General features: G+C 35.6%; 2 protein-coding genes and 4 long non-coding RNA genes across 6 annotated transcripts; 3 read left to right on the top strand and 3 right to left on the bottom strand.

The window, feature by feature from the left end:
• Positions 1–567: 567 nt before the first annotated feature.
• LOC139430221 (uncharacterized) lies at positions 568–894 on the bottom strand. The gene is made up of 3 exons (XR_011640678.1): positions 832–894; positions 682–773; positions 568–624 (listed from the first exon to the last, which is right to left on the bottom strand). It is a non-coding gene; the product is annotated as an uncharacterized lncRNA (long non-coding RNA).
• Positions 895–5,740: 4,846 nt separating this feature from the next.
• On the top strand, positions 5,741–6,295 carry LOC139430143 (uncharacterized). The gene has a single exon (XM_071196797.1). It carries the CDS (start codon positions 5,741–5,743, stop codon positions 6,293–6,295), a length of 555 nt encoding a protein of 184 aa, XP_071052898.1.
• A 279-nt stretch (positions 6,296–6,574) lies between these two features.
• On the top strand, positions 6,575–7,515 carry LOC139430040 (uncharacterized). The gene is made up of 4 exons (XR_011640610.1): positions 6,575–6,915; positions 6,964–7,158; positions 7,237–7,361; positions 7,426–7,515. It is a non-coding gene; the product is annotated as an uncharacterized lncRNA (long non-coding RNA).
• Positions 7,516–7,680: 165 nt separating this feature from the next.
• Positions 7,681–19,362, bottom strand: LOC139430142 (uncharacterized). The gene is made up of 6 exons (XM_071196796.1): positions 19,239–19,362; positions 18,849–19,181; positions 9,436–11,762; positions 8,562–9,378; positions 8,103–8,501; positions 7,681–8,057 (listed from the first exon to the last, which is right to left on the bottom strand). Exons 1-6 carry the CDS (start codon positions 19,360–19,362, stop codon positions 7,681–7,683), a joined length of 4,377 nt encoding a protein of 1,458 aa, XP_071052897.1.
• A 313-nt stretch (positions 19,363–19,675) lies between these two features.
• Positions 19,676–20,014, bottom strand: LOC139430217 (uncharacterized). Its single transcript, XR_011640674.1, has 2 exons — positions 19,898–20,014; positions 19,676–19,749 (listed from the first exon to the last, which is right to left on the bottom strand). It is a non-coding gene; the product is annotated as an uncharacterized lncRNA (long non-coding RNA).
• Positions 20,015–23,142: 3,128 nt separating this feature from the next.
• On the top strand, positions 23,143–24,029 carry LOC139430251 (uncharacterized). The gene is made up of 2 exons (XR_011640715.1): positions 23,143–23,807; positions 23,956–24,029. It is a non-coding gene; the product is annotated as an uncharacterized lncRNA (long non-coding RNA).
• The last annotated feature ends 838 nt before the right edge of the window (positions 24,030–24,867 follow it).

Genomic DNA, 24,867 nt, shown 5'->3' with positions numbered 1-24,867 from the left:
TCAAGAACAGCTAACTACCCCCATTTGGTAAAAAAAAAATTTTTCAACCCTCACCCCCGAAAAAGGGATGTTTTCGCCCTGATGGGCACCTTCGAATTAAACGAAATTCTACCACATAATAGAACACACTTCTAAGTATTTTTATTAATTTTCAAAACACCGTAAGCCCTAACGGTTTTCGAGAAAAAAAATCAGTCTTATAAACCGCGGATGGGACTTTAGGGGTGAATTTGACCCCGTTGGGCACCTCCAAAATTGATGAAATTTTAGGATGATTTAGAGGATGCCTTTACCAATTGAAATCAACCATCCAAACACCGTAAGGTATAACGGTTTCCGAGAAAAAAAATTTGTTATTAGACCCTATAGGTATACAGCGCGGCGCGGACTTTGGGGGTGAATTTGACCCCGTTGGGCACCTCCAAAATTGATGAAATTTTAGGATGATTTGGAGGGTGGACTTTTGATAGAAAAAAAACTTTTGATAGAGAAAGAAATTTATTATATTAATGGTCTGTTTTACTTATAATTAAATTTTGTAATGGATTGAGAATATGATTATAATTACTTGCTACCGCGTTCCAGGCCGTTTCCAACCCTTGTTCATTTAAGTAAATGCCATCCCTGTGTAGAAATTTGTATTAAATACTTAAGAAAAGAAACATTTTTACGTTTTGTTACCCTTCCATCATGGTTCTGTTAACAATTGCTTCAATGTCGGTACAATTGATTTGCTTTTCAGCACAAAACCGTCGAATGTAATGATTGATTTCCTATAAAGGCATGGAGAGTATTTATTTATAGCATGACATAGAAGTTATAATATCTTACGTTCACAGACTCGAAGTTTTTGCAGGGAGGAATTGTGCAAATTTTTTATTCCTTTAGGATTTAAGGAAAGAAGGAAGCGGAAGAGGTGACAATATTGGGACTTCAGTTGGGATGGTGATCTTTTATGGAGTATATCTTTAGTTCTTATCATTATAACGATATGACGTTCAACAATATCTCCACAAAACCAAGGGGAACATGTTTTTGGAATACACTTTGCGCGCCTCAAAAGTTTTAGTATTATTTGACCGCCTACTGCTAAGTCGAGGAAATATTTTCCGTTGCTTGACTGTTTTGATTGTCGTCCTAAAATATATACCATTAGTAGGAATTAATTTCACATCTGTTAGAACAAATACTTACTTTGTAGTTACTTCTAGTACGTAGCATTCGACAAAAATTACTATCGCCCAAAAACAGTAATTTCGTCGACATATTCACTGGTCACTGGTTTTAACAAGAGATAACTAGAACAGCTGATCTCTGCAATAGCTGAGGAATCTTTATATATTATAAGTTTACTCCTCACTCTTCTGGCAAAATCTAAAAAATGTGTATGACGCTTTAAAACAACACCGAATAAGTCGGCAACTATTTTCCCGGAATGCACTTATAATGCAGAAAATATGGACATATTTTTTCCTTAATACCTGCGCCTTTTGTAACTGCACGTGGCGGAGTTCTTACCCTTTGCCAGTAACGACTGAAAGCCCATAAAATTACAAAATGCCTTTCTTAACAAAATTTATTTTTTCCATGAAATATTAAGAGTTTCGCAGTTTTCATAATCTATTAAAATCGCTAAAGGCACCTACTATCTGCTCTAGATACGTGTACAATTTAATAACAAAATTGTTTCTCTGAAGCCGTGGTCGGTGTTTTGACGGTCGATTTAAATCGCTAAAGGCATCCTCTAAATCATCCTAAAATTTCATCAATTTTGGAGGTGCCCAACGGGGTCAAATTCACCCCCAAAGTCCGCGCCGCGCTGTATACCTATAGTATCTAATAACAAATTTTTTTTCTCGGAAACCGTTATACCTTACGGTGTTTGGATGGTTGATTTCAATTGCTAAAGGCATCCTCTAAGTCATCCTAAAATTTCATCAATTTTGGAGGTGCCCAACGGGGTCAAATTCACCCCCAAAGTCCGCGCCGCGGTGTATACTTATAGCGTCTAATAACCAATTTTTTTTCTCGGAAACCGTTATACCCTACGGTGTTTGGATGGTTGATTTCAATTGCTAAAGGCATCCTCTAAATCATCCTAAAATTTCATCAATTTTGGAGGTGCCCAACGAGGTCAAATTCACCCCCAAAGTCCGCGCCGCGGTGTATACTTATAGCGTCTAATAACAAATTTTTTTTCTCGGAAACCGTTATACCTTACGGTGTTTGGATGGTTGATTTCAATTGGTAAAGGCATCCTCTAAATTATCCTAAAATTTCATCAATTTTGGAGGTGCCCATCGGGGTCAAATTTACCCCTAAAGTCCCATCCGCGGTTTATAATACTGATTTTTTTTCTCGAAAACCGTTAGGGCTTACGGTGTTTTGAAAATTGATAGAAATACTTAGAAGTGTGTTCTATTATGTGGTAGAATTTCGTTTAATTCGAAGGTGCCCATCAGGGCGAAAACATCCCTTTTTCGGGGGTGAGGGTTGAAAAAATTTTTTTTTACCAAATGGGGGTGGTTAGCTGTTCTTGAGGGTAAGAGTGACCTGTGTGTGAAATTTGGTTACCCAAATCGTATTGGTTACGGAATTATTAATGTTTTAAATTTATTGCTGGGATTTATGGATAACTTCACACCAGTAAACGAAGCATATGTTTTAAAAACGTTAATTACAATTACCCCCCCATAAATTTTTGTATAGGGGTTGTTCTAAGATCGCTAAACTCAAATATGAATTTTAATTTGCGTTTCGAGTTGCAGAAATTAGTAATTTTTCGATTTTGGTCGAACAGAATACGCGCGCACGCAATGTTCACAACTTTGGGATTTTTTTACTCCCTTAAATGAAAACACCCCCCCGTAAATTTTTGTATACGAGTTATTCTAAGACCGCTAAACTCAAATATAAATTTTAATTTGCGTTTCGAGTTGCAGAAATTAGTCATTTTTCGATTTTGGTCGAACAGTATACGCGCGCACGCAATGTTCACAACTTTGGGATTTTTTTACTCCCTTAAATGAAAACACCCCCCCGTAAATTTTTGTATACGGGTTATTCTAAGACCGTTAAACACAAATATGAATTTTAATTTGCGTTTCGAGTTGCAGAAATTAGTCATTTTTCGATTTTGGTCGAACAGTATACGCGCGCACGCAATGTTCACAACTTTGGGATTTTTTTACTCCCTTAAATGAAAACACCCCCCCGTAAATTTTTGTATACGGGTTATTCTAAGAGTGCTAAACTCAAATATGAATTTTAATTTGCGTTTCGAGTTGCAAAAATCGGTCATTTTTCGATTTTTAAATCTATGGCTAGAATCTATGGCTAACTTCACAATCGTATGTTTTTCTACGATTACATATAATATAGATACTCTTTCTTCAGTTCCAAATGTGGTTGTTGGTTATTTGTTCTCATTCCTTTCTGTAACTCTAAGTTCGGACTTGATTAGGGTGTGGTCAAGTACGTTCGTAAAGGTTTTATATAAGTCCGTGGCGCCCATTAACATCTTTGAATATTACTTTAAATCCACGCCGTCTCCACTATCTAAAGGCTAGCTGAGGTAAGTAAACCTTTACGTAACCTTGACATCGTCTGGTGTTTTGTTTGCCCTTTTGCTTGTTTAAAAAGAAGTGCCACAACTTAGAAATGCGCTTCGCAAAAAATCTCAATTTCAAAACTGAATATATAAAATTCATGTCTGAATATCTCAAACTCGATCACATGATTCTCATTCCATTACCGTCGATTTACTCCACTTATTATCTTCCCCATCATGGAGTGATTCGTGAAAGCAGTACAACGACTAAATTAAGAGTTGTTTTTAATGGATCACAAAAAACTTCCAATAACATCTCATTGAATGATTGTCTTTACACTGGTCCAAAGCTTCAAACAGAACTGTTGGATATTATTCTTCGTTGGAGATGTTATGCAATGGTATTTTCTTGCGATCTAGAGAAGATGTACCGCCAGATAAGGGTACATCCTGATGACTGTAGTTATCAAAGAATACTTTGCAGAGAAGATCCATCAAATCCAATTCAAATATACCAGTTATCAACGGTAACGTACGGTTTAGCATGCGCTCCTTACTTGGCAATACGGTGTCTAAACAAGCTAGCTGAAGAACACAGTGAAACGCAACTATTAGGTTCTACTGTTATTCGTAAAAATACATATGTTGATGACATTTTGTCTGGCGCAGACAATCTTGACGAAATTCAAGAAGTCATTTTTCAGTTAAACCAAGTATTGATGGCGGGCGGCTTTAAAGCAAAAAAGTGGATGTCTAATCATCCAGATATTCTCAACCATGTCTCAGAAGAGCTAATATCAACGTCCTTCACCTGGAATGTTGAGGAAACATCAACCCGAGCTCTTGGTTTGTTATGGAATAATCGCGAGGATTGTTTTATTTTTAAAAGTCAATCATATTTAGAAAATACCAAAACCATTACTAAGCGTGAAGTATTATCATTTATCGCGCGTCTCTTTGACCCCGTCGGGTGGCTCTCTCCGCTTATTATAACCGCGAAAATCATAATGCAGGACCTTTGGACACGTCAAATCGACAGGGATGATGCTTTACCCAGTGATCTCGAAAATCGGTGGACTTTATTCGTCGCGAATTTTGATCAAGTCAATACTATAAAAATACCTCGGTGGCTCGGACTTTCACGTGCAACTAACCTCATTGAATTGCACTGGTTCGCGGACGCTTCATCAAGTGCGTACGGTGCGGTAGTGTATGTGCGGGTGTTCACTAGTAAAAAGATCCGTGTATCTTTGTTAATATCTAAATCAAAAGTATCTCCACTCAAGCGTATGAAAATACCGCGACTCGAGCTGAGCGCCGCAGTGTTACTTACTCGGTTAATAAATCGGATTCGGAGTGTCTTAGACTTTTCAAAATATACTGTTCATTTATGGACCGATTCCACTGTGGTCTTAGCTTGGATTCGAAATCAACCTTCAAAGTGGAAAGAATTCGTTCAAAACCGCGTGATTGAAATATAAGAACTTTCTGGTGCTCACTGGCATTATGTACCAAGTGCTGAAAATCCTGCTGATTTGGTTTCTCGAGGTGCATCTTTGTCCAGGATGCAAAGCGATTCGTTATGGTGGTCAGGACCGGTTTGGCTTAGTTCTCCATCATCCATGTGGCCTTCTGTTGACCCACTTCCGGAAGAAGGAGTCAATCGGGAGATGAGACCTCTCAATTCCAACATCGTTTCCAAGGAAGAGGATGGTTGGGATTTAAAATACAAATATTCATGCTTAACTAAATTAATCCGTATCACGGCTTGGTGTAGACGAATATTTCAATTTCATAAAAGTTCTTGTGTTCCAGATGTTTTGTCACCTGTTGAATTAAATCAAGCTCTGTTGTTTTGGGTACGTAAATCTCAGCAACTTCACTTTTGTGAAGAAATCAAGCTACTTTCATTAAAACGGGCCATTCCACGGAGTAGTTCCCTATTCAGGCTGATCCCATTTTTGGATGGTGATGGGTTACTACGTTTGACTGGACGTCTACGCTTTTCCAATCTTGATTGGGATGAGAAGCACCCTCTAATCATTCCAAAGAATACCAGATTAGCATCTTTAATTATTGAACATTATCATCAAATTACATTGCATGGGGGCACGCAGTTGACCACTTCTTTCCTTAGACGAAGATTCTGGATTATTGGAGGTTTCGATACGATCATTCATACATCGATGCATGCAGTGCGAAAAACAACGAGCTATTACAAGTCAACAATTAATGGGTCAGCTTCCACCACCGCGAGTTACACCTTCACGACCATTTCTTCATTCTGGAGTGGATTATGCTGGTCCTTTTCAACTTCGTACGATCCGCGGAAGAGGGGGGAGATTCTACAAGGGGTACTTAATTCTTTTTGTTTGTTTAAGCACATCTGCCATTCATTTGGAAGTTGCTACCGATTACTCTACCAGTGGTTTTATCGCAGCCTATAAACGGTTCACTGGTAGAAGAGGATTATGCAAATGTATTTACAGTGACTGTGGTACTAACCTGGTGGGAGCAGATCGGGAGCTTCGTAATTTATTTTCAGCTGCAAACAAGGAATGGAGGGCACTCGCTCAACTTCTTGCTGACGATGGGACAGCATGGAAATTCAATCCTCCGTCAGCACCCCATTTTGGAGGAAAATGGGAATCCAACATCAAGAGTGTAAAGAATCATTTGAAGAAAATAGTTGGTAGTACAACTGTTTTGCAAGAGTTTAGAATTTACTCAGTTAATAAACAATGAAAATGAATTGTTTCGAATAAAATAAAATGTCATTGAATTAGATAAAAATAGTCTTACTTTTCATTATTTGAAGCATTATCACTGAATAAACTTTATATGAGGCGATCTGAAGAAGTTACTTGAGAAAAACGAAAAATGAGATGACGCACTTTTATATTTTTGACAGATGTTTTTTTTTATTTTAATTGAACGAGAGGTAACTAGATACAAATGTTTTTTAAGACGAATAAAATTATTTAAATTAAAGAGTTAATTAACATTTTTAACATTTCGCCCCCTTGCCTAAATATAGGCAACACAAAAAACATGAGTGAAATTCTTAATTACAAAACAAAATCGATCAATCGAAACGTGCTTATTGGTACTTATTGAGTATCGCTGTCATCGGTTTCAACTTCCGGTAATAAACAAATTTTTGTTATGGGCCGCGTGAGTGTCGTTGTTGGTGTTCGTAAAGTTACAACTCTTATGCGACCATCAGGACCAGAGTGCATTTCTGTTATTCGCGCAATAGCCCATTTCGAAGGAGGAAGACGTTCATCTTTAATTAAGACTAACCGTCCTAACTGTGGAATATTCTTGGCTTCGAACCACTTACTGGCGTTTTGTATAGATTGGAGGTAATAAACGGACCAATGTTTCCAAAAACTTTCAATCATTTGTCTTAGATGTTGCCATCTGGAGAGACGAGAGGTTTTTAAATCAAGAAGAGATGGTTCAGGTACAACGGCTAGAGAACTTCCAATCAAACAGTGACCGGGTGTAAATACATCGTAATTAAGAGGATCATTGGAAACTGCGCAGAGAGGCCGTGATTCATAACGGCTTCAATTTGAACTAAGACAGTAACGAATTCTTCATACGTGAGTGTAGTAGAACCAATGATTTTCTTTAAGTGACTTTTAACAATTCTGATATTTCCTTCCCATTTTCCGCCAAAGTGAGGCGCTGAAGGCGGATTAAACTTCCAGTTTGTACCATCGTTGCTTAGAATGTTCGCTAGATGTTTCCATTCATTGGAAGATTTATTGAAAAGAGCTCGAAGTTCTCTATCGGCTCCGATCAGGTTTGTACCACAATCACTATAGAGGCATTCACATATTCCTCTACGGCCGGTGAATCTTTTGTAGGCGGCAAGAAATCCATCAGTGGTATAATCGGTAACGACGTCCAGGTGAACCGCTGATGTACTTAAACAAATGAAAATGATCAAATAACCCTTGTAGAGTTTACCACCTCGTCCTCTCATTATTCGTAATTGAAATGGTCCTGCATAATCGACGCCAGAGTGTAAAAATGGTCGGGATTGATTCACTCGGGCAGGAGGAAGCTGTCCCATTAGTTGTTGGCTGGTTATAACTTTATGTTTCGCACACACCATACATCTATTGATATAAGAACGGACAGGAACACGACCACCAACCACCCAAAATCGTCGTCGGATTGAAGACAAGGTAAGGTGTACCTCCATGAAGTGTAGATTTATGGTGATGATCAATGATGAGACTTGTGATAACTGACAGCTTGGGGATGATAATAGGATGTTTTTCATCATATTCCAAGTTGGCGAATTTGAGACGTCCAGTTATTCGGAGAAACCCATTAAACCCATCAATGAACGGAGACAGTCGGAAGAGGGAACTTGATTTTGGAATGACTCTTTTTGACGATAATAAGGTAATTTCTTCGGAAAATTGAAGCTGCTGACTCTCTCGAACCCAAAACATTAGAGCATTATTAATTTCGGCAGGAGATAGAACGTCTGAAACATGAGAATAAAGATTATTTCTTTTAAAAATTCTCATACACCACGCGGTGATACGAAGCAGCCTTCTCAGGGAAGAATAGCGATGTTTTAGGTCCCAACCATCATCAGTTTTAGTTGAAATATTTGAACTTTTCAGTCTTCTTTCCAGATCAGTCTCATCAGAAGAATTGAGATGAATTGATGGCCACTCAGAGGGAGATGCGACAAGCCATGAAGGTCCAACCCACCAAAGAGAATTTTCTTGTAATTTGGCCACGGAAACACCTCGAGAAACCAAATCCGCTGGGTTGTCACCACTTGGTACGTGATGCCATTGAACGTTGACCAACTCGTGAATCTCTGTGACTCTATTTCTTATGTAGTCTTTCCATCGAGATGGATGACTTTTAATCCATGCAAGAACCACTGTTGAATCAGTCCACAAGTGCACCGGACAGTCTGAGAGATTTAACACGTTTTAAACACGTTTAATTAAACGAGTAAGCAGAACTGCCGCACATAGTTCGAGACGGGGAATGGTAACGCGTTTTAGAGGCGACACTTTTGATTTTGAAATTAGTAACGAAACGCGCACTTCTTTATTTGTTAAAACGCGAAGATATACGACTGCCCCGTACGCGTCGAAGGAAGCGTCAGAAAACCCATGAACTTCGATTAATTCAGTTCTATCGGAAGTCCCAAGCCATCTAGGTACATGAATTGTCGGAATTTGATTATAACTTTTTATGAATGTCTGCCACTTTTCTTCCAGATTATTAGGGAGATTCTCATCCCAATCGAGATGTTGCACCCATAGTTGTTGCATAAAAATTTTTGCAATAATTGTCAATGGAGAAAGCCAACCGAGAGGGTCGAATAAACGAACAATAAAAGACAGAACTTCACGTTTGGTTGTCGATTTGGACATGTTATAAAAAGCGCGACACACGAATAAAAACTGATCTTCAATGTTATTCCATAATAAACCCAAGGCGCGTAGTTTATTATCTTCTTCAACTGAATAAGTATGGGCACTAGATAATACATCTAAAGGTAAATGAACAAGAGCATCTTGATGATTTGAAACCCACTTCCTTGCAGTGAAACCAGCTAATTTTAGAATTTTATTGAGCTCGAAGATTATTTCGTGAACTTTGTCTATGCTATTTGCTCCAGAGAAGATATCATCCACATATGTATTCAATTTAAGGATTTCTGAGCCTTGAGGAAGGTTTTCTGAGTTATCATCAGCGAGCTGACGTAAGCATCTAAGAGCTAAATATGGAGCGCTAGAGAGACCATAAGTAACAGTTGAAAGTTGACATACTTGAATTGGCTGTGATGAATTTTCTCTCCAAATAATTTATTGGAATGGTAAATCATCTTGATGTACACGAATTGGTCTATACATCTTCTCTAAGTCAGATGCAAAAACAATTGGATAACGTCTCCAACGCAGCAAAACATCAACGAGTTCAGTTTGTAATTTTGGGCCAGTAAATAAACAATCGTTTAAAGACACAACTGTTGTTGTTTTTTGTGACCCGTTGAATACAACTCTCAATTTTGTAGTGGAGCTACTTTCACGGATTACGTGATGTGGCAGAAAATAATGTGGAATTTCAAGTGATGGAAATGGAATTAAATGCATGTGATTTAGCAATAAATATTCATTCATGAACTTACTATATTCTTTTTTTAAGTTCTCATGTCTTGCAAAACGTAATTCCATTCTCTTAAACATTTGTAGCGCTGCTGTGTATAAATTTCCCAATTCTTGGGGCGATTTGCTAAATGGAAGGCGAACGATAAAGCGTCCGTTCGAATTACGAGAGTAAGTTTTTGCAAAATGTTCCTCACATTTAACCTCTTCTGGTGAAAGGCACGGTGGTAAGTTACATAAATTTTCTTCTTGTTTCCAGAACCTTTGCATCAGATCAAGAAATTCGTAATCTATAGAACATTGAAAACCGTAAGCCTTTAATTCTTCAGGAGACGATGAGAAACTTCCAGATAATATCCATCCAAGTGAAGTTTGTTGCGCCATCAAAGAGCCATCATGATTTTTACGAATTCCCGTTTGAATCATTTTAGAATAAAAGCCGACTCCTAGAATTAAGTCTATTTTCTTAGATGAGGTAAAATCTGGGCCAGCCAATAATATGTCGCTAAGATCAAAATCTAACGGGACGGTATTTCTTTGAGGCAGGTATGCCGTTAATTTAGATAATATTAATGCATCTTCCGTAAAGGTATAGGATTCGTTTATTCTAGAAAATAATTGTATTTGTACTGATTCGTGTGAAATACTGGTCTGTTGGGATCCAATTCCAGAAATGGGTATGGTTTTAGAATGTCGAGGTAACTTTAATTGTTGAACCAATCCTTCCAAAATAAAACTCACTTCAGATCCCTGATCGATAAGAGCTCGTACTATACGACGTTCGCCCAGATGAGAAGTTACTCCAACCAGAGCAGTGGCTAGTAACACAGGAGTGTGGACGTGATGTGAATGAATGAGATGGCTGGAAGTTGTTGAAATTGGCGTGAAAGTTGGAGCGTTTACTTGGAGTTGAATGGAAAGATTGTTTGAATCCTTTTGAGAGTGAGAATTTGTATGATCTGTTGATGGTTTATAATCATGGAGTGAAGTATGATGCTGTTTTTCACAAATTCGACATCTTTTACTTATTCTACAATTTTTACGAAGATGTGGTCCAAGACAATTGAAGCATAAATTCTGCGAAACGACGAAATCTAATCGCTGATTAGGCGTTTTTGTTAAATATTGTTGACAACCAGAAAGATAATGTGATGCTTGACAGAGGACACAAGCGCTTTTGAAAGGAGATGCATTGAGAGACTTTTCATTTGAATTTTTATTGTACGTTGCTGAATTTTGATTAATTTTGCGATTAGCTAATTGTTCAATAGTTTCCAGAGCATGAAGTCGTCCTAATAGAAACAATTCAAGTTCGTCATAGGATGGTGGATTTTGATTATTTGCTAAAGATTTTTCCCAATCTTTTATCGTGTCAACATCGAGCTTTCGTACAATCATGTATACAAGAACATGATCCCAATGTTTTATAGGGCAACCTAAAGCTTCCAAAACACCAAGAGATTCTTTAACTTCTCCCAGCAATCGTTTTAATTCAAGAGAAGAATCATTTTTTAATGAGCAAGAATTGAATAACGTGTTTAATTGAGAGTCAATCAATAATCTTTTATTTTCATAACGTTCCAATAGCATTTGCCAAGCGCGAGAGAAGTTATCATTTGTAATTACCACATTCTTTAATAATTGAGATGGTTCATCTGACAAACTCATTTTCAGGTAATGGAGTTTTTCCACGTCCGAAATGTTATCGTTATCGTGAATCATGGACATAAATAGATCTTTAAACTGCGACCAATTGCAATATTTTCCGTTGAATTTCGGTAAATTTATTTGAGGAAGATGGTGCGCTTGAGATTGAATGTTTTTTGAAGTTGAAATGTTAATATTTTGAAGAGAAAGATCATTCAAAAAATCTAGCATGGCTCCTTTCGATTCTATGTATTCTTCTTCGCACGTAAAGAATATGTCATCCGAAAAATAACTCTTATCCTTATAATCCGATTTGTATTTCGACAATAATGTATGCGAGTTATTGAATTCATTCCAATTAACCTCAAGACGGTCCAATCGACTTTGTATATTTCCGCGGGTTCTTTTAACTATTGCTAGTTTTTTAAAATTGTCCAACGAACGCTAAATTTGGTGATACAACTCGTTTTGTCGTTCGAACACGGGGTTCAAGTCTTTAACCGCTTGCTCGCTCGGAGGAGCCATATTGAAACGAACTGGTTTTATTGACAAAAATGAAAATTAATGTTAATTAACTCGATTCGGCTTAACCGATCCGGCTCGAAGGATCAAATGTTTTGCAAGAGTTTAGAATTTACTCAGTTAATTAACAATGAAAATGAATTGTTTCGAATAATGTTGTTTACACAACATGTTATTTAATGGTCTTTAAAACGCGGAACGAGTGTATTTATTTTATATGCAATATTCAAGAATAATTAATAGAAATACTTAATTACATAACTATAAATACTTACAATTTCAGAATCACTATTAAGATAATGGAGACAAGCGTACTTTTGAGGATTTCGCAAGCTTAGGATTTTTTATCGTATTATTTGTTTGTTTAGTTAAGTGTTGGAATGCGTTGGGGTGTATATTTAAGTGTTTAGTTAAGGTTTTTTTTAAGATTTCACTTTCTTTAAGTATAATATCTTAAAAAATCCTTTAATACATTGAACGCCACGAAAAGAAAAACCTTTAATATAACTAGGCCGTGAGCAGCACCATTGCTTCTCATGCTTTAATAAAATATCGGCGTGCGTGGCATAACAGTGCTTCTCAGTAGTAGTATAGTACACTGTTGGAAATAATTCACGAGCACACTCTGTATAATCTGAACGCGTGTGTCTAGCGCAATAAAATTTGGTATGGAAGTAGTACTAAAGTAGTGTAACTTACTCTTACATGGAGAGCGGCACTGCTAGGAGGAGAAACATCAATAGCGAGATTATCCCCCGTGAGCTTCGCATACCATCGCTACACGACGTGGCATGGAGTCAATAAGTCGCTGTATTGTAGCAAGAGGGATGGCCAACCATGCCACCTCAACTCGCCTCCATAGCTCCTCAACGTTAGCCGAGGAAGCCGGATAACGTAGAAGTCTCCGACCAGTCATTTTCCAGATAGCCATGGAAGCATTCGTATACGGTGCTCTTCCACAAAGGTCTGTACAACACACCCGATGTGCTGTCGTACGTTGTCGTGTATGTATAGCAGACCTGGGAGCCGCCGAACGTAGGGAAGCACAAATGACCGTAGCACCCTATCTACGTATCGTTGACCCGTCGTGGTCTGCTATACACCCAGCAGACGTGTACGTCCACCATGTGTAATGGCACCCCAAACCATAATGGTCGGTTGTCGGTGGATAGGGCATTCTTGCACGCACTGCTCGAGTAGACGATCACCACGTCTTCGACGAACTAAAATTCGCGCATCACCGGTGCTCAATTCGAATCTTGATTCGTCGGAAAACAAAATGTCGCTCTACTCGGCAACCCACTAATGCCTAGCGTTGACCCATTCGTGACGTATGCTGCGGTGCTCGGATGTTACTGGAATCCGCTGTTTCGCACGACGCACGCCGTACTATCTACCAAACGCCGCCGTACAGTTCGCGTAGTGAGTGCGCCTTCCCCTGCCGGTGGCCAAACAGCTCCAAGTTGCCTTGAGGAGGACTCACACAACGCTAAAGCGCTGAGCACAAGAGCGCGATCCTCGTGTGCTGGGGTCACGCAGGGCCCTCCCGGCCGCAGCTGAAGGTACCTATGTCCTACCTCAGACCATTCTCGCCATGCCTGTTGCACTGGCGATAACGACCGGTCGAGACGACGCGCAATTTCACGGAACGATACACCCTCAATGTGCATACCATACCCTCAAACATTCCTCGCTCAAACTCGCTTAAGTAACGCGATCGCCCATCCATTGCGCACAGAGTACGATAACAATGTGGTTCCTAACTAAAAACGACCGGTATTTTCCATCCACTTCGGTCTCTATAGCGACGGAATGTTCCACTTGGAAGAGCGGCTCAGTCAACAATACCGCGACGGAACAACTCGAAACTCGATGAATAAACTCGTCTACAATAAACCTTTGTGCTCCACAAATATCATGGATTTATCTTTACACGTTCAGATTATATAGGGTGTGCTCGTGAATTATGTCCAACAGTGTATTATCAGGCATGTTTTTCGGTGACCTGGAGAACTATGTTATGTATTTAGCCCATGTTGTTCTCGAACCTATGTCGAGTAAACCAACCATTTCTGAATGAAAATTATTTTTCAGATTATTGAAAAATAATTACAAAAATAACAAAAACTATTTTATTCTCTAAATGAAAAAGAAAACATATTCTGATAATAATAAGAAAGAAAAAAGACGCTTCTAAAACTTTTTGAAAATAATTAATAATAAAAATTTAAAACAAATAATTCGCTTATACAGGGTGTATCTGAATGACGTGCCCAAACTTCAGGGGGTGATTCTTTAGGCAATTTTAAGGGTACTTTCTCATATAAACTATCAGCGATTTCGACTCCCGAAAACCATTAACACCAAGAAAATGAAATTTGGGATATATGTTTAGCTTATAATAGGGCATGTTTCGAGCCTATTTGTACTTTCAATCTTCCCTTCTAAGTTACTAAACATAACCACCCCCGTTCAATTTTTGTCTAGATCTTTTTTATGACGATGATAAATACATTGGAAATATTTTATTTAGATAGACGAAAATATTCTAAAACTTTTTTGCCTCTCTGATGTTCTTCGAAAAGTTAATAGTTTCTGAGAAAAAAATTAATTAAGCAAACACTAACTGTTAAGCTGTAGCGTTGTTAATCGAAAGTTGGAATGAATTTTTTAAGAAAAAATCTTAGCAGGCTTAGCAATCTTTGTCAGAAAAATATTTTTGACGTTTAAATGTCAGTGGTTTTCTTACTGTTATTATTGTTTTATTTAATACTGACGAATTTAAATACTGACCATCAGCTTGATCTTGTTCATGATGATTGTCCCTTCGTCTACGAGGATCAGTACCATCCTGCCTTAGATATTACAATGAATTTACTGACGACAAATGATGGTTTGCCGAACTTTCCGTCTTTGGGTGGTCAATATAATTTTCGAAGAGCCAACTTTCCTGGCATGTATGATAAACTACTTTGCACGGATTGGTCTTTTCTAAATGTGGAGGTTAATGCGGATGATGCTTTGCGAGCTTTTTATAAAAAGTTGTATGAGATTTTGGATTTATTTGTTCCTAAGAGATTGAGTCGGGGATCCTCATACCCTATTTGGTACACCCCAGAAATTAAGCGGTTATTAAAGTTGAAAGAGTATTATAGGAGGAAGTGGAGGAGAAGCAATAGTGCTTTCTATTCAGCGGAATATAAAAGACTGAGATGTTTGACTAAACAGAAAATCTCTGATGCGTATACTTCCTTTACTATTAGTGCTGAACAATCGCTTAGTTCAGATCCCCGTAACTTTTGGAATTATATAAGACAGAAAACAACGACACCTCGACTTCCTGGAAAAATGATGCGTGATAAGTCCACCTACACTGATCCTGGAAAAATAGTTAATGCTTTTGCAGATCAATTCTCTGGAGTATATTCTGGTGTCTCTGCTTATAACATGGTTGATGTACACTCTACGTATCCTCCAGTATTTGTTGCCGATGTCACCGAAGAAGAGGTGCTTCATTTCCTAAAAAGATTACCTAATAAATTTACTGCTGGTGATGATGATCTTCCTGCATTTTTCATTCGTGATTGCTGTGCAGTTTTTGCAGTTCCGCTTCATTTAATAATTAAGCTATCCTTAAGCACTTGCTCGTTTCCTAAACTTTGGAAGCGCTCACGCATTGTTCCTGTATTCAAGCATGGCGAACGTACCAACATTACTGATTATCGACCAATATCGTTATTGTCCAATTTCGCTAAGGTATTTGAACAGATGATTTACAAGATGATTTATCCACAGGTTCAGTCATTTGTGTCACCATATCAGCATGGATTTATCAAGCGTCGTTCGACCATTACCAACCTCGCGGTGGTTACTGAGGTAATTTGTGAATCTTTGGATAGTGGCGGTCAGGTAGATGTGGTATACACTGATTTTTCTAAAGCATTCGACATGATTCATCATGACGTCCTCTTGTATAAACTTAGTGCTTTTGGCTTATCTCCTAAGTTTATGAAACTATTTGCCTCTTACCTATCGGGTCGTATAAATTATGTGTACTACAACGGTTATGCGTCTATGGAGTTTACGGCTAGGTCTGGTGTTCCTCAGGGCTCAAATCTAGGCCCCCTACTATTTGTTATCTTCTTGAATGACCTTCTAGACAAATTTTAATCAAGCGTACTAGCTTATGCGGATGATCTGAAACTATTCCGACCTATTTTTGCGGACCGTGATGTTGTCAGTCTTCAGTCGGATTTGGACGTCTTGGTGGAATGGTGTAACCGTTATCAGCTAAAGATTAATGCCAATAAGTGCGGTGCGGTTAGTTTTACACGCAAGCTGTCTCCTCTTCCATCTTCTTATTATATAGAAGGTGTTCTTCTTGAGAAACTATCTACAATCAAGGATCTGGGAGTAACTTTTGACCGCAAATTGTCTTTTGTACCTCACATCGAAAATATTGCATCTTCTGCAGCGAGGATGCTTGGTTTCGTTTTGCGCACATCGCGTGCTTTTTCTGATATCGGTGTGTACAAGACCCTATTTTTGACCTTTGTATTGTCCAAATTGGAATATGGCTCTGTAATTTGGTCGCCACATTATGTGTGTCATAGACTTATATTGGAGAGAATTCAGAGGAGATTTCTCAAATATTTGTCTCTACGCCTGGACGGATCATACCCGGATCGTGGAATGGATTACACATCCCTGCTGCGGCGTCACAATTTTTCTGCACTAGACGTAAGAAGAGATGACCAGTGCATCAAGTTTTTGCAGAAGTTAGTGCAAGGTGAATTGGATTGTGGTTGGTTGTTGTCGCGGATCATTTTCGCGGTGCCTACGCGTGCAACACGTAGTACAAATCAGTTTTATTTGAGGAATTGCAGATCCAATGTTTTAGCCAACTCCCCGGTGCAGAGGATGTGTAAACTAACTAATAATCAATAATAGTGTAAGAGTGTTTATGTGAATTATATTTGTTTTATGGCATGTGTTATTTCTTATTTTCTTTTTCTTGTAATATTGTCCTGTAATTGATCTTTGTTGGGCAATAAAGTGAATTATTATTATTATTATTATTAAAATTTTGAAACGTCGAGTGAACGAGCGTAAATGCGGTAGAAATTTATTCATAAATTAATTTGAAAATCAATAATAATAGTAAGAAAACCACTGACATTTAAACGTCAAAAATATTTCTGACAAAGATTGCAAAGCCTACTAAGATTTTTTCATTCAAAATTCATTCCAACTTTTGATCGACAACCCCGTTGTTGAACGGGCAGTGTTTGCTTTATTATTTTTTTTCTCAAAAATTAGTCGTTTTTGGAAAAATTTTAGAGAGACAAAAAAGTTTTAGGATACTTTCATCTACATATGTAATTTTTTTTTTAATGTATTTACCCTCTGCATAAACAAATTTTAGCAAAAATGTAAAGGGGGTGGTTACGTTTAGTAGTTTAGAAGGATAGGTTGAAAGTACAAATAGGGTGAAAACGTGCCCTACTACCAGTTAAACATATTCCCCAAATTTCGTTGTCCTAGCGTTTATGGTTTTTGAGAAAAAAAAATTAAACCAAAATTTTCCGCCATTTTTGGAGGGGTGTAGCTCCTTAGGGGAGCCCAAGTCGCCCATGGTTTATATATCAAAGTACCCTTAAAATTGCCTAAAGAATCACCCCCTGAAGTTTGGGTATGTCCTTTAGATACACCCTGTATATTGCAGCTATGAACATCACAAAAACAGATAATGCAGTAAAATTTGTCACACTGAATGCACTTGAAGCGAGAAAAAGGAGTCTTGTTTTGTGCAAATTTTCGTCCATTTTCACGGGATAATTTTGCGTAACATGTCGCACATCTTCGTCGGGCCGTAGACGGAACTTCTTCTAAGTGATGACCATCGAGAGTGCCTCTGGGCGTATTATTTTTTTCAAACTTGTGAAGATCTATTGCCGACTAGCTCCTCTTTGAAAGAAGTGATAGACATTTTTTGGTTGGTGATTTGCTGATGCATTATGTAGGAGTTCACAAGTGCTGACCCCAAGAGAAGCTCAATTGCTATCTTACGATACCATTTTACCGACTTTCGCAATGCAGTTGAGTAGGACTTCATTTGATCCGAAATGTCTATGTAACCTTTTTCTTTGTAACCTTTCATTGTAGTCACAAATAGCAGATGGCTTTCGTACTACTCCACCTCGTTGACGAACGTCCAGCATTTCAAGAGTGTGTTTGGTCCTGAGCATCAGTACATCTCTTTTGTCTTTCCACTTACACCAGTATTACTTTCCCTTCCAATTATTTCTCCCTTTTTGAGTTTCGCTTTTGTCACTTCTGTTGGATTATGTCTCCGGTTCTGCCTCAAAGTTCCTACCAAATGTGTGCGTTTTTTTAGTAAACTGTGCGCTAGTGTAACACTGGTGTAAAAGTTATCTGAATATATTGTACGGCCAGAATCTAATAAGTCCCTTGATAAATGAAAAACAACAGTGTCCGGAACAGATTGATATCGAGTTTTGTCATGATCAACTATATATTTGCAAGTCATACGTAAATCCTCCATCCAAGCAAAGTTTGTACACTTTGACGCCAAACTTATGCTTTTTGTTTTTTATGTACTGCCTAAACGATAGGCGACCCCTAAACGGGATAATACTTTCATCAATGCACAGACACTCACCCGGCACTATTACTTTTTTGAAATTTGATATAACTTTCTCCAGAAGTGGTGCTAGTTTATAAAGTCTTACCCTTTTGTCGCTGGTTTCATTATCACTAAAATGCAAATTACCCAGTAATAGTTCAAATCTATTGCGCGACATAAAACTTGATATTTTATTTGCGTACAACGGATTTTTGGGCCAATAATCACTTAACTATGGTAATTTCTTTAGACCCATCCATATGAATAAAGAAAAAAAGGTTTTCATTTCCTCTTTATTTGTCAAGGTATGCACTTGGTCCATGCATACCTTTACTAATGTTTTGTTGAGCATATCGGTTGGTTTCTTCAACGATTAATTCAAAAGTGTTATCGTCCATGAATAGTTGAAAAACATCGTTAGGATTTTTATTAAACATTTCAAAATACTCATTTATAAACCCTGCGTCTAGAATATTACAAGGAATATTGTGTAAATGTTTACCATCAACTTCTTTCCATGATAGTTCTTCGCTTTTTTCAGTATTCGACTCTTCTTCTGAAGAACTCTCATCCTGTGTGATTTGATACTGCGATATAACGGTGTCAATTGTGTCGTCTATTGTGGAACTTCCGCCGCCAGTTTTTGACGTTGAGGGCATATCTTTATTTAGCACTGATTTGCGTTTTTTTCATTGTAAAACCTCTTGTGACGAACTACTGGAACTTTCGTCGTGATCCGAGTCTTCATAATCTTTGTCGCTAACACTACAATCACTGTCTTCTCCCGATAGAAATTCTTCCATCAAATTTTGAAGACGCTCACTTTCATGTTCGTACGACATTATGAATAAAACTATATCTCGTTCAACAGTCGACTAAATACTGAACACTAAACCATCGAGTACGTGTTTGATAATAAAAAGCGATCAAACAAGTATCGACAAGATTTTGCTTTGTTACACACACATTGAAAAAGTGAGAAGCAAGTGTGCATCACATGGCCGTCTGAGGTAGAAATGCTTATTTGGGCCATGTGGTGCATCCGAGCTTCTCAAAATTAGAAATATCAAAAAATTTGCAAAAATCTAAAAATGAGGATGAAATTTAACAACAAATATTTTTTAATGATTAAAATCCAAATACATGAAATTCCTCTTGATTTTGTATTTATTTTATTGTTAAGTCATTTAACGTTTCGAACTATTTACATAGTTCATCATCAGAAATCACTATAAAAAAGAAATTTAAAAAGCAACGTCGACGAAATTATCTCCTTTATGGAAATCGTTAAAACAAATTGAACGTACAACGCATAGATTATTACAAAAACAGAAAACAAAAAGAAAAACAAAAAGGAAAACAAAAACAAAAAAGTACCTTTGTCGAGTATCCCTATTGATTAATTTATCAATTCTATCGGTAAATTGTGTATATTTCCATGATCTTACATTTTATAAATTTTTCAAATTACAAAACATTTCAACGTGTTCGTGTGGACTTAGCGACTATAAGAAGGAATATCGTGACGGAACCAGTTTTTCTTTAACAATGTGTTATACAGAAATCAATACAATTCAATTCAAATTACAAATTTAAAATTTACCAATATCTAAAATTACAATTAATTAGTAACTAATCATATATCTAATTTGTTTATTATGCCTGCATAATAACTACCTATATTTCCTGAATCTGATTTAAAATTAACTGACCTGTTAATGTTTTTGGTGATATAGATGGCTTCAATATTCTTTCTGTTGAATGTATCTCCTTCAGTGGTCAACACTTTAGGCGTATCAAAGTTAAATTTATGACGATTCTTGATTGCATGTTGGCAAAGGGCTGTTTTATTAATAATTTTGTGTTGATTAGTATCGTATTTATGCTGTTTTATACGATTATGTAATTGTTGTTTACTTTCACCTATATACACCTTATTACAGTTATTTAAATTTCTTTTTTATAGTGATTTCTGATGATGAACTATGTAAATAGTTCGAAACGTTAAATGACTTAACAATAAAATAAATACAAAATCAAGAGGAATTTCATGTATTTGGATTTTAATCATTAAAGAATAACCAATCCTCTTTAATCAATTAATATATTATAATTACATAATTAATATGGAATACATAAATATCCATGAATTTAGAAGAAATTGCAAACGAGAAGATGGAGATGTCAATGTCGGCGATAATTTTAAGAAAATAATTGATTGTTTTAATGTAAGTACCTTTGTTGAGCGCCTTCTTAAACCCACATTCGAAAAAGCCATAAAAGCTTATTGTAAATTGTTTTATTTGAAAAATTCCCTTAAAATGAATTTAATACCATATCATATTCTTAAAAACTTGAAAAATATAGATAACCTTTTTTATAAAGATTATCTAATAAATTACAAACAAAAAATGCAATCTAAACACATAGCCCTTAACATTCTGAAAGATGAAATAAATCAAACTTACTGGTTAATTAACAAGATTTTTAGATATATTGATTTTGTTATAACTAGAAATCCCATTAATGAAGGAGACAAATTTAAGGTCAATTTCAGAAGGATCATCTTGAATAAGGCTAATCAAAGATACATCAAGTTCACACATAAAATAAGAAGAGATGAGTTACATAACTCAAATCGATTGAAAAATAGAAATCGATTGAAATTACCTTTGTTCCTAGAAAATGCACATAATAATTCTAACATAAATTTACATACTGATGATTGGTTACAAAATAATTATAACGATTTACACAAGAAAGGTAGAATACTGAATCTTACAAAATTACAAATACCCATAAATATACTAAATCTCTTATCTTTGGGTGAAAAATTTTGCTTTACAACACATAACAATAAAAAATCTCTACACAAAGACATTTTAAATATGATAATAGACATAGAAAAAGTTTTTATTAACTTGAAGACTTCAGAGAATCACATTAATATAACAAGAAGCAATATAATTAATGAAATTTCCAATTATCTAGATAGAAATAACAAGAATATGAAAAATAAACAATCATTGACGTTAAATAATAATAGAACATTTTCAATATTTCATAATACAGTGATAAAAGATATGATTTTCTTGAAAAGATTTTTAACACAACATAAGGACATAGTTATTATAAAGACTGATAAAACAAAACAAATAGCCTTTTTGTATAAATCAGAATATAACGATAAAATGAAAGAGTTACTTAACGATATAGATACTTATAAAACATCTAGATTGGATCCAGGTCCTAATCTAGTTAATCGCATAAATGATTACCTGAAAATATTAGAAAAGAAAGGATTTATAACAAAGCAACAAAAGCTTAGATTATCACCAAACCATTATGTGACACCTAGGATACATGGATTATTAAAAGCGCATAAAGATAATAACCCTTTACGTCCAATCATTAATAATATAAATGGACCTACCAATGCGTTATCTATATTTTTAAATAAATCTCTGAATAATTTAAATGATGAAAATCATTACGACGTTAAAAATGCCTTTATGCTTAAGAAGCGTCTCGATGAATTGGAGATTGAAAACTATGAAGATATTGACATAGTAAGCTTTGATGTGAAGTCCCTTTTTACAAATATTCCGTTAAAACTCATGCTTAAAATCATAGATGAAAATTGGAATAAAATTGAAAACTTTACTTGCATAAAAGACAAAAAAATATTTTTAGATGGAATAAAGCTTTGTACACATAACAGCTATTTTAAATTTAATAACACTTTTTATAAACAAATATATGGACTTCCTATGGGCTCCAACTTAAGCGTAAATCTGAGTGGCATAGTGATGAACTCGTTACTTGACACACAATTAAACGACACTTTCATTAAACCTTTCTTAATTACAAAATACATAGATGATTTGCTAATCATTCTACCTAAAAATCAATATAAACAACTTTTGGTCAAATTTAATGAATACAACCCACGCTTACAATTTACAGTCGAAACGTTACACAATGAACAAATAGCATATTTGGATATGAATATTACAATAAATAAAGAACACAATAAGATATACACATCTTGGTATAAGAAAGACATCAGTAGCAATAGAACTCTTCATTATTTAAGTAATCATCCAAGAACTCAGATAATAAATACTATTAATAATTTAATCCGTCGAGCTATTATTTTAACTGATGATATATACATGAAAGAAATAAAGACCAAAATATATAATATCCTATTAGAAAATGCATACCCAAGAACATTAATTAATAATATTTGGTACAATAATTATAATAAAGTCAAAAAAATCAATACCTATAAACACACAACAGAGCAATATTGCTAATGTTGAACAAAGATCAAACTTAAATGGAGATCAGATTATTACAAAAATGAGACCAAGCAAACATAATAATGCAAATATTGACAGCAAGAATAAGGGTGTAACCCAAACTCAAACAAAGATCACAGATTACTTACCACATACGGAAACTTTATATCAGAATGATTCGAATGAATTAGACGTACGGAGTGTTACAGATAGAGATAAAATAAGTAAATTCTATAAAATCAAATATATCCCGACAATAACCAATAAAATTAAAGCTATTTTTAAGAAATATGAATTTCAAGAAATTAAATTAGCACAATATAACAATAATAAATTAACCAATATTTTGAGTAATATGAAAGACAAAATAGATAAGACGGACAGAATTAATACCATATACCAATTAGAATGTAATAACTGTAATAAGGTGTATATAGGTGAAAGTAAACAACAATTACATAATCGTATAAAACAGCATAAATACGATACTAATCAACACAAAATTATTAATAAAACAGCCCTTTGCCAACATGCAATCAAGAATCGTCATAAATTTAACTTTGATACCCCTAATGTGTTGACCACTGAAGGAGATACATTCAACAGAAAGAATATTGAAGCCATCTATATCACCAAAAACATTAACAGGTCAGTTAATTTTAAATCAGATTCAGGAAATATAGGTAGTTATTATGCAGGCATAATAAACAAATTAGATATATGATTAGTTACTAATTAATTGTAATTTTAGATATTGGTAAATTTTAAATTTGTAATTTGAATTGAATTGTATTGATTTCCGTATAACACATTGTTAAAGAAAAACTGGTTCCGTCACGATATTCCTTCTTATAGTCGCTAAGTCCATACGAACACGTTGAAATGTTTTGTAATTTGAAAAATTTATAAAATGTAAGATCATGGAAATATACACAATTTACCGATAGAATTGATAAATTAATCAATAGGGATACTCGACAAAGGTACTTTTTTGTTTTTGTTTTCCTTTTTGTTTTTCTTTTTGTTTTCTGTTTTTGTAATAATCTATGCGTTGTACGTTCAATTTGTTTTAACGATTTCCATAAAGGAGATAATTTCGTCGACGTTGCTTTTTAAATTTCTTTTTTATAGTGATTTCTGATGATGAACTATGTAAATAGTTCGAAACGTTAAATGACTTAACAATAAAATAAATACAAAATCAAGAGGAATTTCATGTATTTGGATTTTAATCATTAAAGAATAACCTCTTTAATCAATTAATATATTATAATTACAAACAAATATTTTAAATATTGAACCAGCCATATTTAACTTATTGGTAATGTGGCCCACAGAACAATTTTTTTTTGTTATGGTGGCGTTTAGCGTGTTAATTGTTTGTATATATAGTTAATTCAGCTTGCAATAAACCAAAATACCGCCTCTTCAATGAGCCGCCCCTGTGCGGTGAACACCCTGTACACCCATAGGCGGCGGCCCTGCGGATAACCACGTGATCCCGGTAGTATTACGCATTCTTGTGAGTTCATGACAGACGTGACAGACGTTAATTCACATGGTGTAAGAGGACACTTGAGGAATGTCTTTTCGTAGTAATTTTAGTAATATTTCAGAATTAACATAATAAGAAAATATTGTAATAGTTTTAGTTCTTCAAGATCCTTTATAGAATAAACTTCTTCTTTAAAAGAAATTGAAGCGTTTTCTTTCCATCGAAAACCAACCAAAAAGGGATACGAGTGGTAAACCTACAAGCCAACCGTATAACTCGTGGATGTCCGAAAGCTTGACTTGTTAATGAATAAATTGACTTAATGAAACAAATATCAAGTTAATTTCACTACTTTGGAGGATATTCACACGAATTGAATAATACCTGTTAGTTGTAACATTATGAGTACTTCGTTACTTCCTCTCCCCGTAAATAATAAAATTGGGATAATAAATTTTAAATTTAATAGCGCCATCTTTTATAAGATACCCGTAGCTAAATTATTATAATAAAAATAATATCAACAAATCGATAAGTATAAAAAATTT

This window comes from Onthophagus taurus, chromosome 6, assembly GCF_036711975.1.
Source record: "Onthophagus taurus isolate NC chromosome 6, IU_Otau_3.0, whole genome shotgun sequence".
NCBI lineage: Eukaryota > Metazoa > Arthropoda > Insecta > Coleoptera > Scarabaeidae > Onthophagus > Onthophagus taurus.
The sequence above is the reverse complement of the archived record's forward strand: the minus strand, read 5'-3'. Positions and strand labels throughout refer to the sequence as shown.

Excerpts from the sequence above, each read along its gene's own strand:
- LOC139430143 (XM_071196797.1), top strand. The coding sequence starts at position 5,741 with ATGCAGTGCGAAAAACAACGAGCTATTACAAGTCAACAATTAATGGGT.
- LOC139430142 (XM_071196796.1), bottom strand. The coding sequence starts at position 19,362 with ATGTCGTACGAACATGAAAGTGAGCGTCTTCAAAATTTGATGGAAGAA. Across the intron at positions 11,763-18,848 it reads TCAACAAAACATTAGTAAAG|TTAAAAGAACCCGCGGAAAT; the intron begins GTATGCATGGAC and ends AACTAGCAATAG. Across the intron at positions 8,502-8,561 it reads CATTCCCCGTCTCGAACTAT|ACTGTCCGGTGCACTTGTGG; the intron begins GTGCGGCAGTTC and ends TAAATCTCTCAG.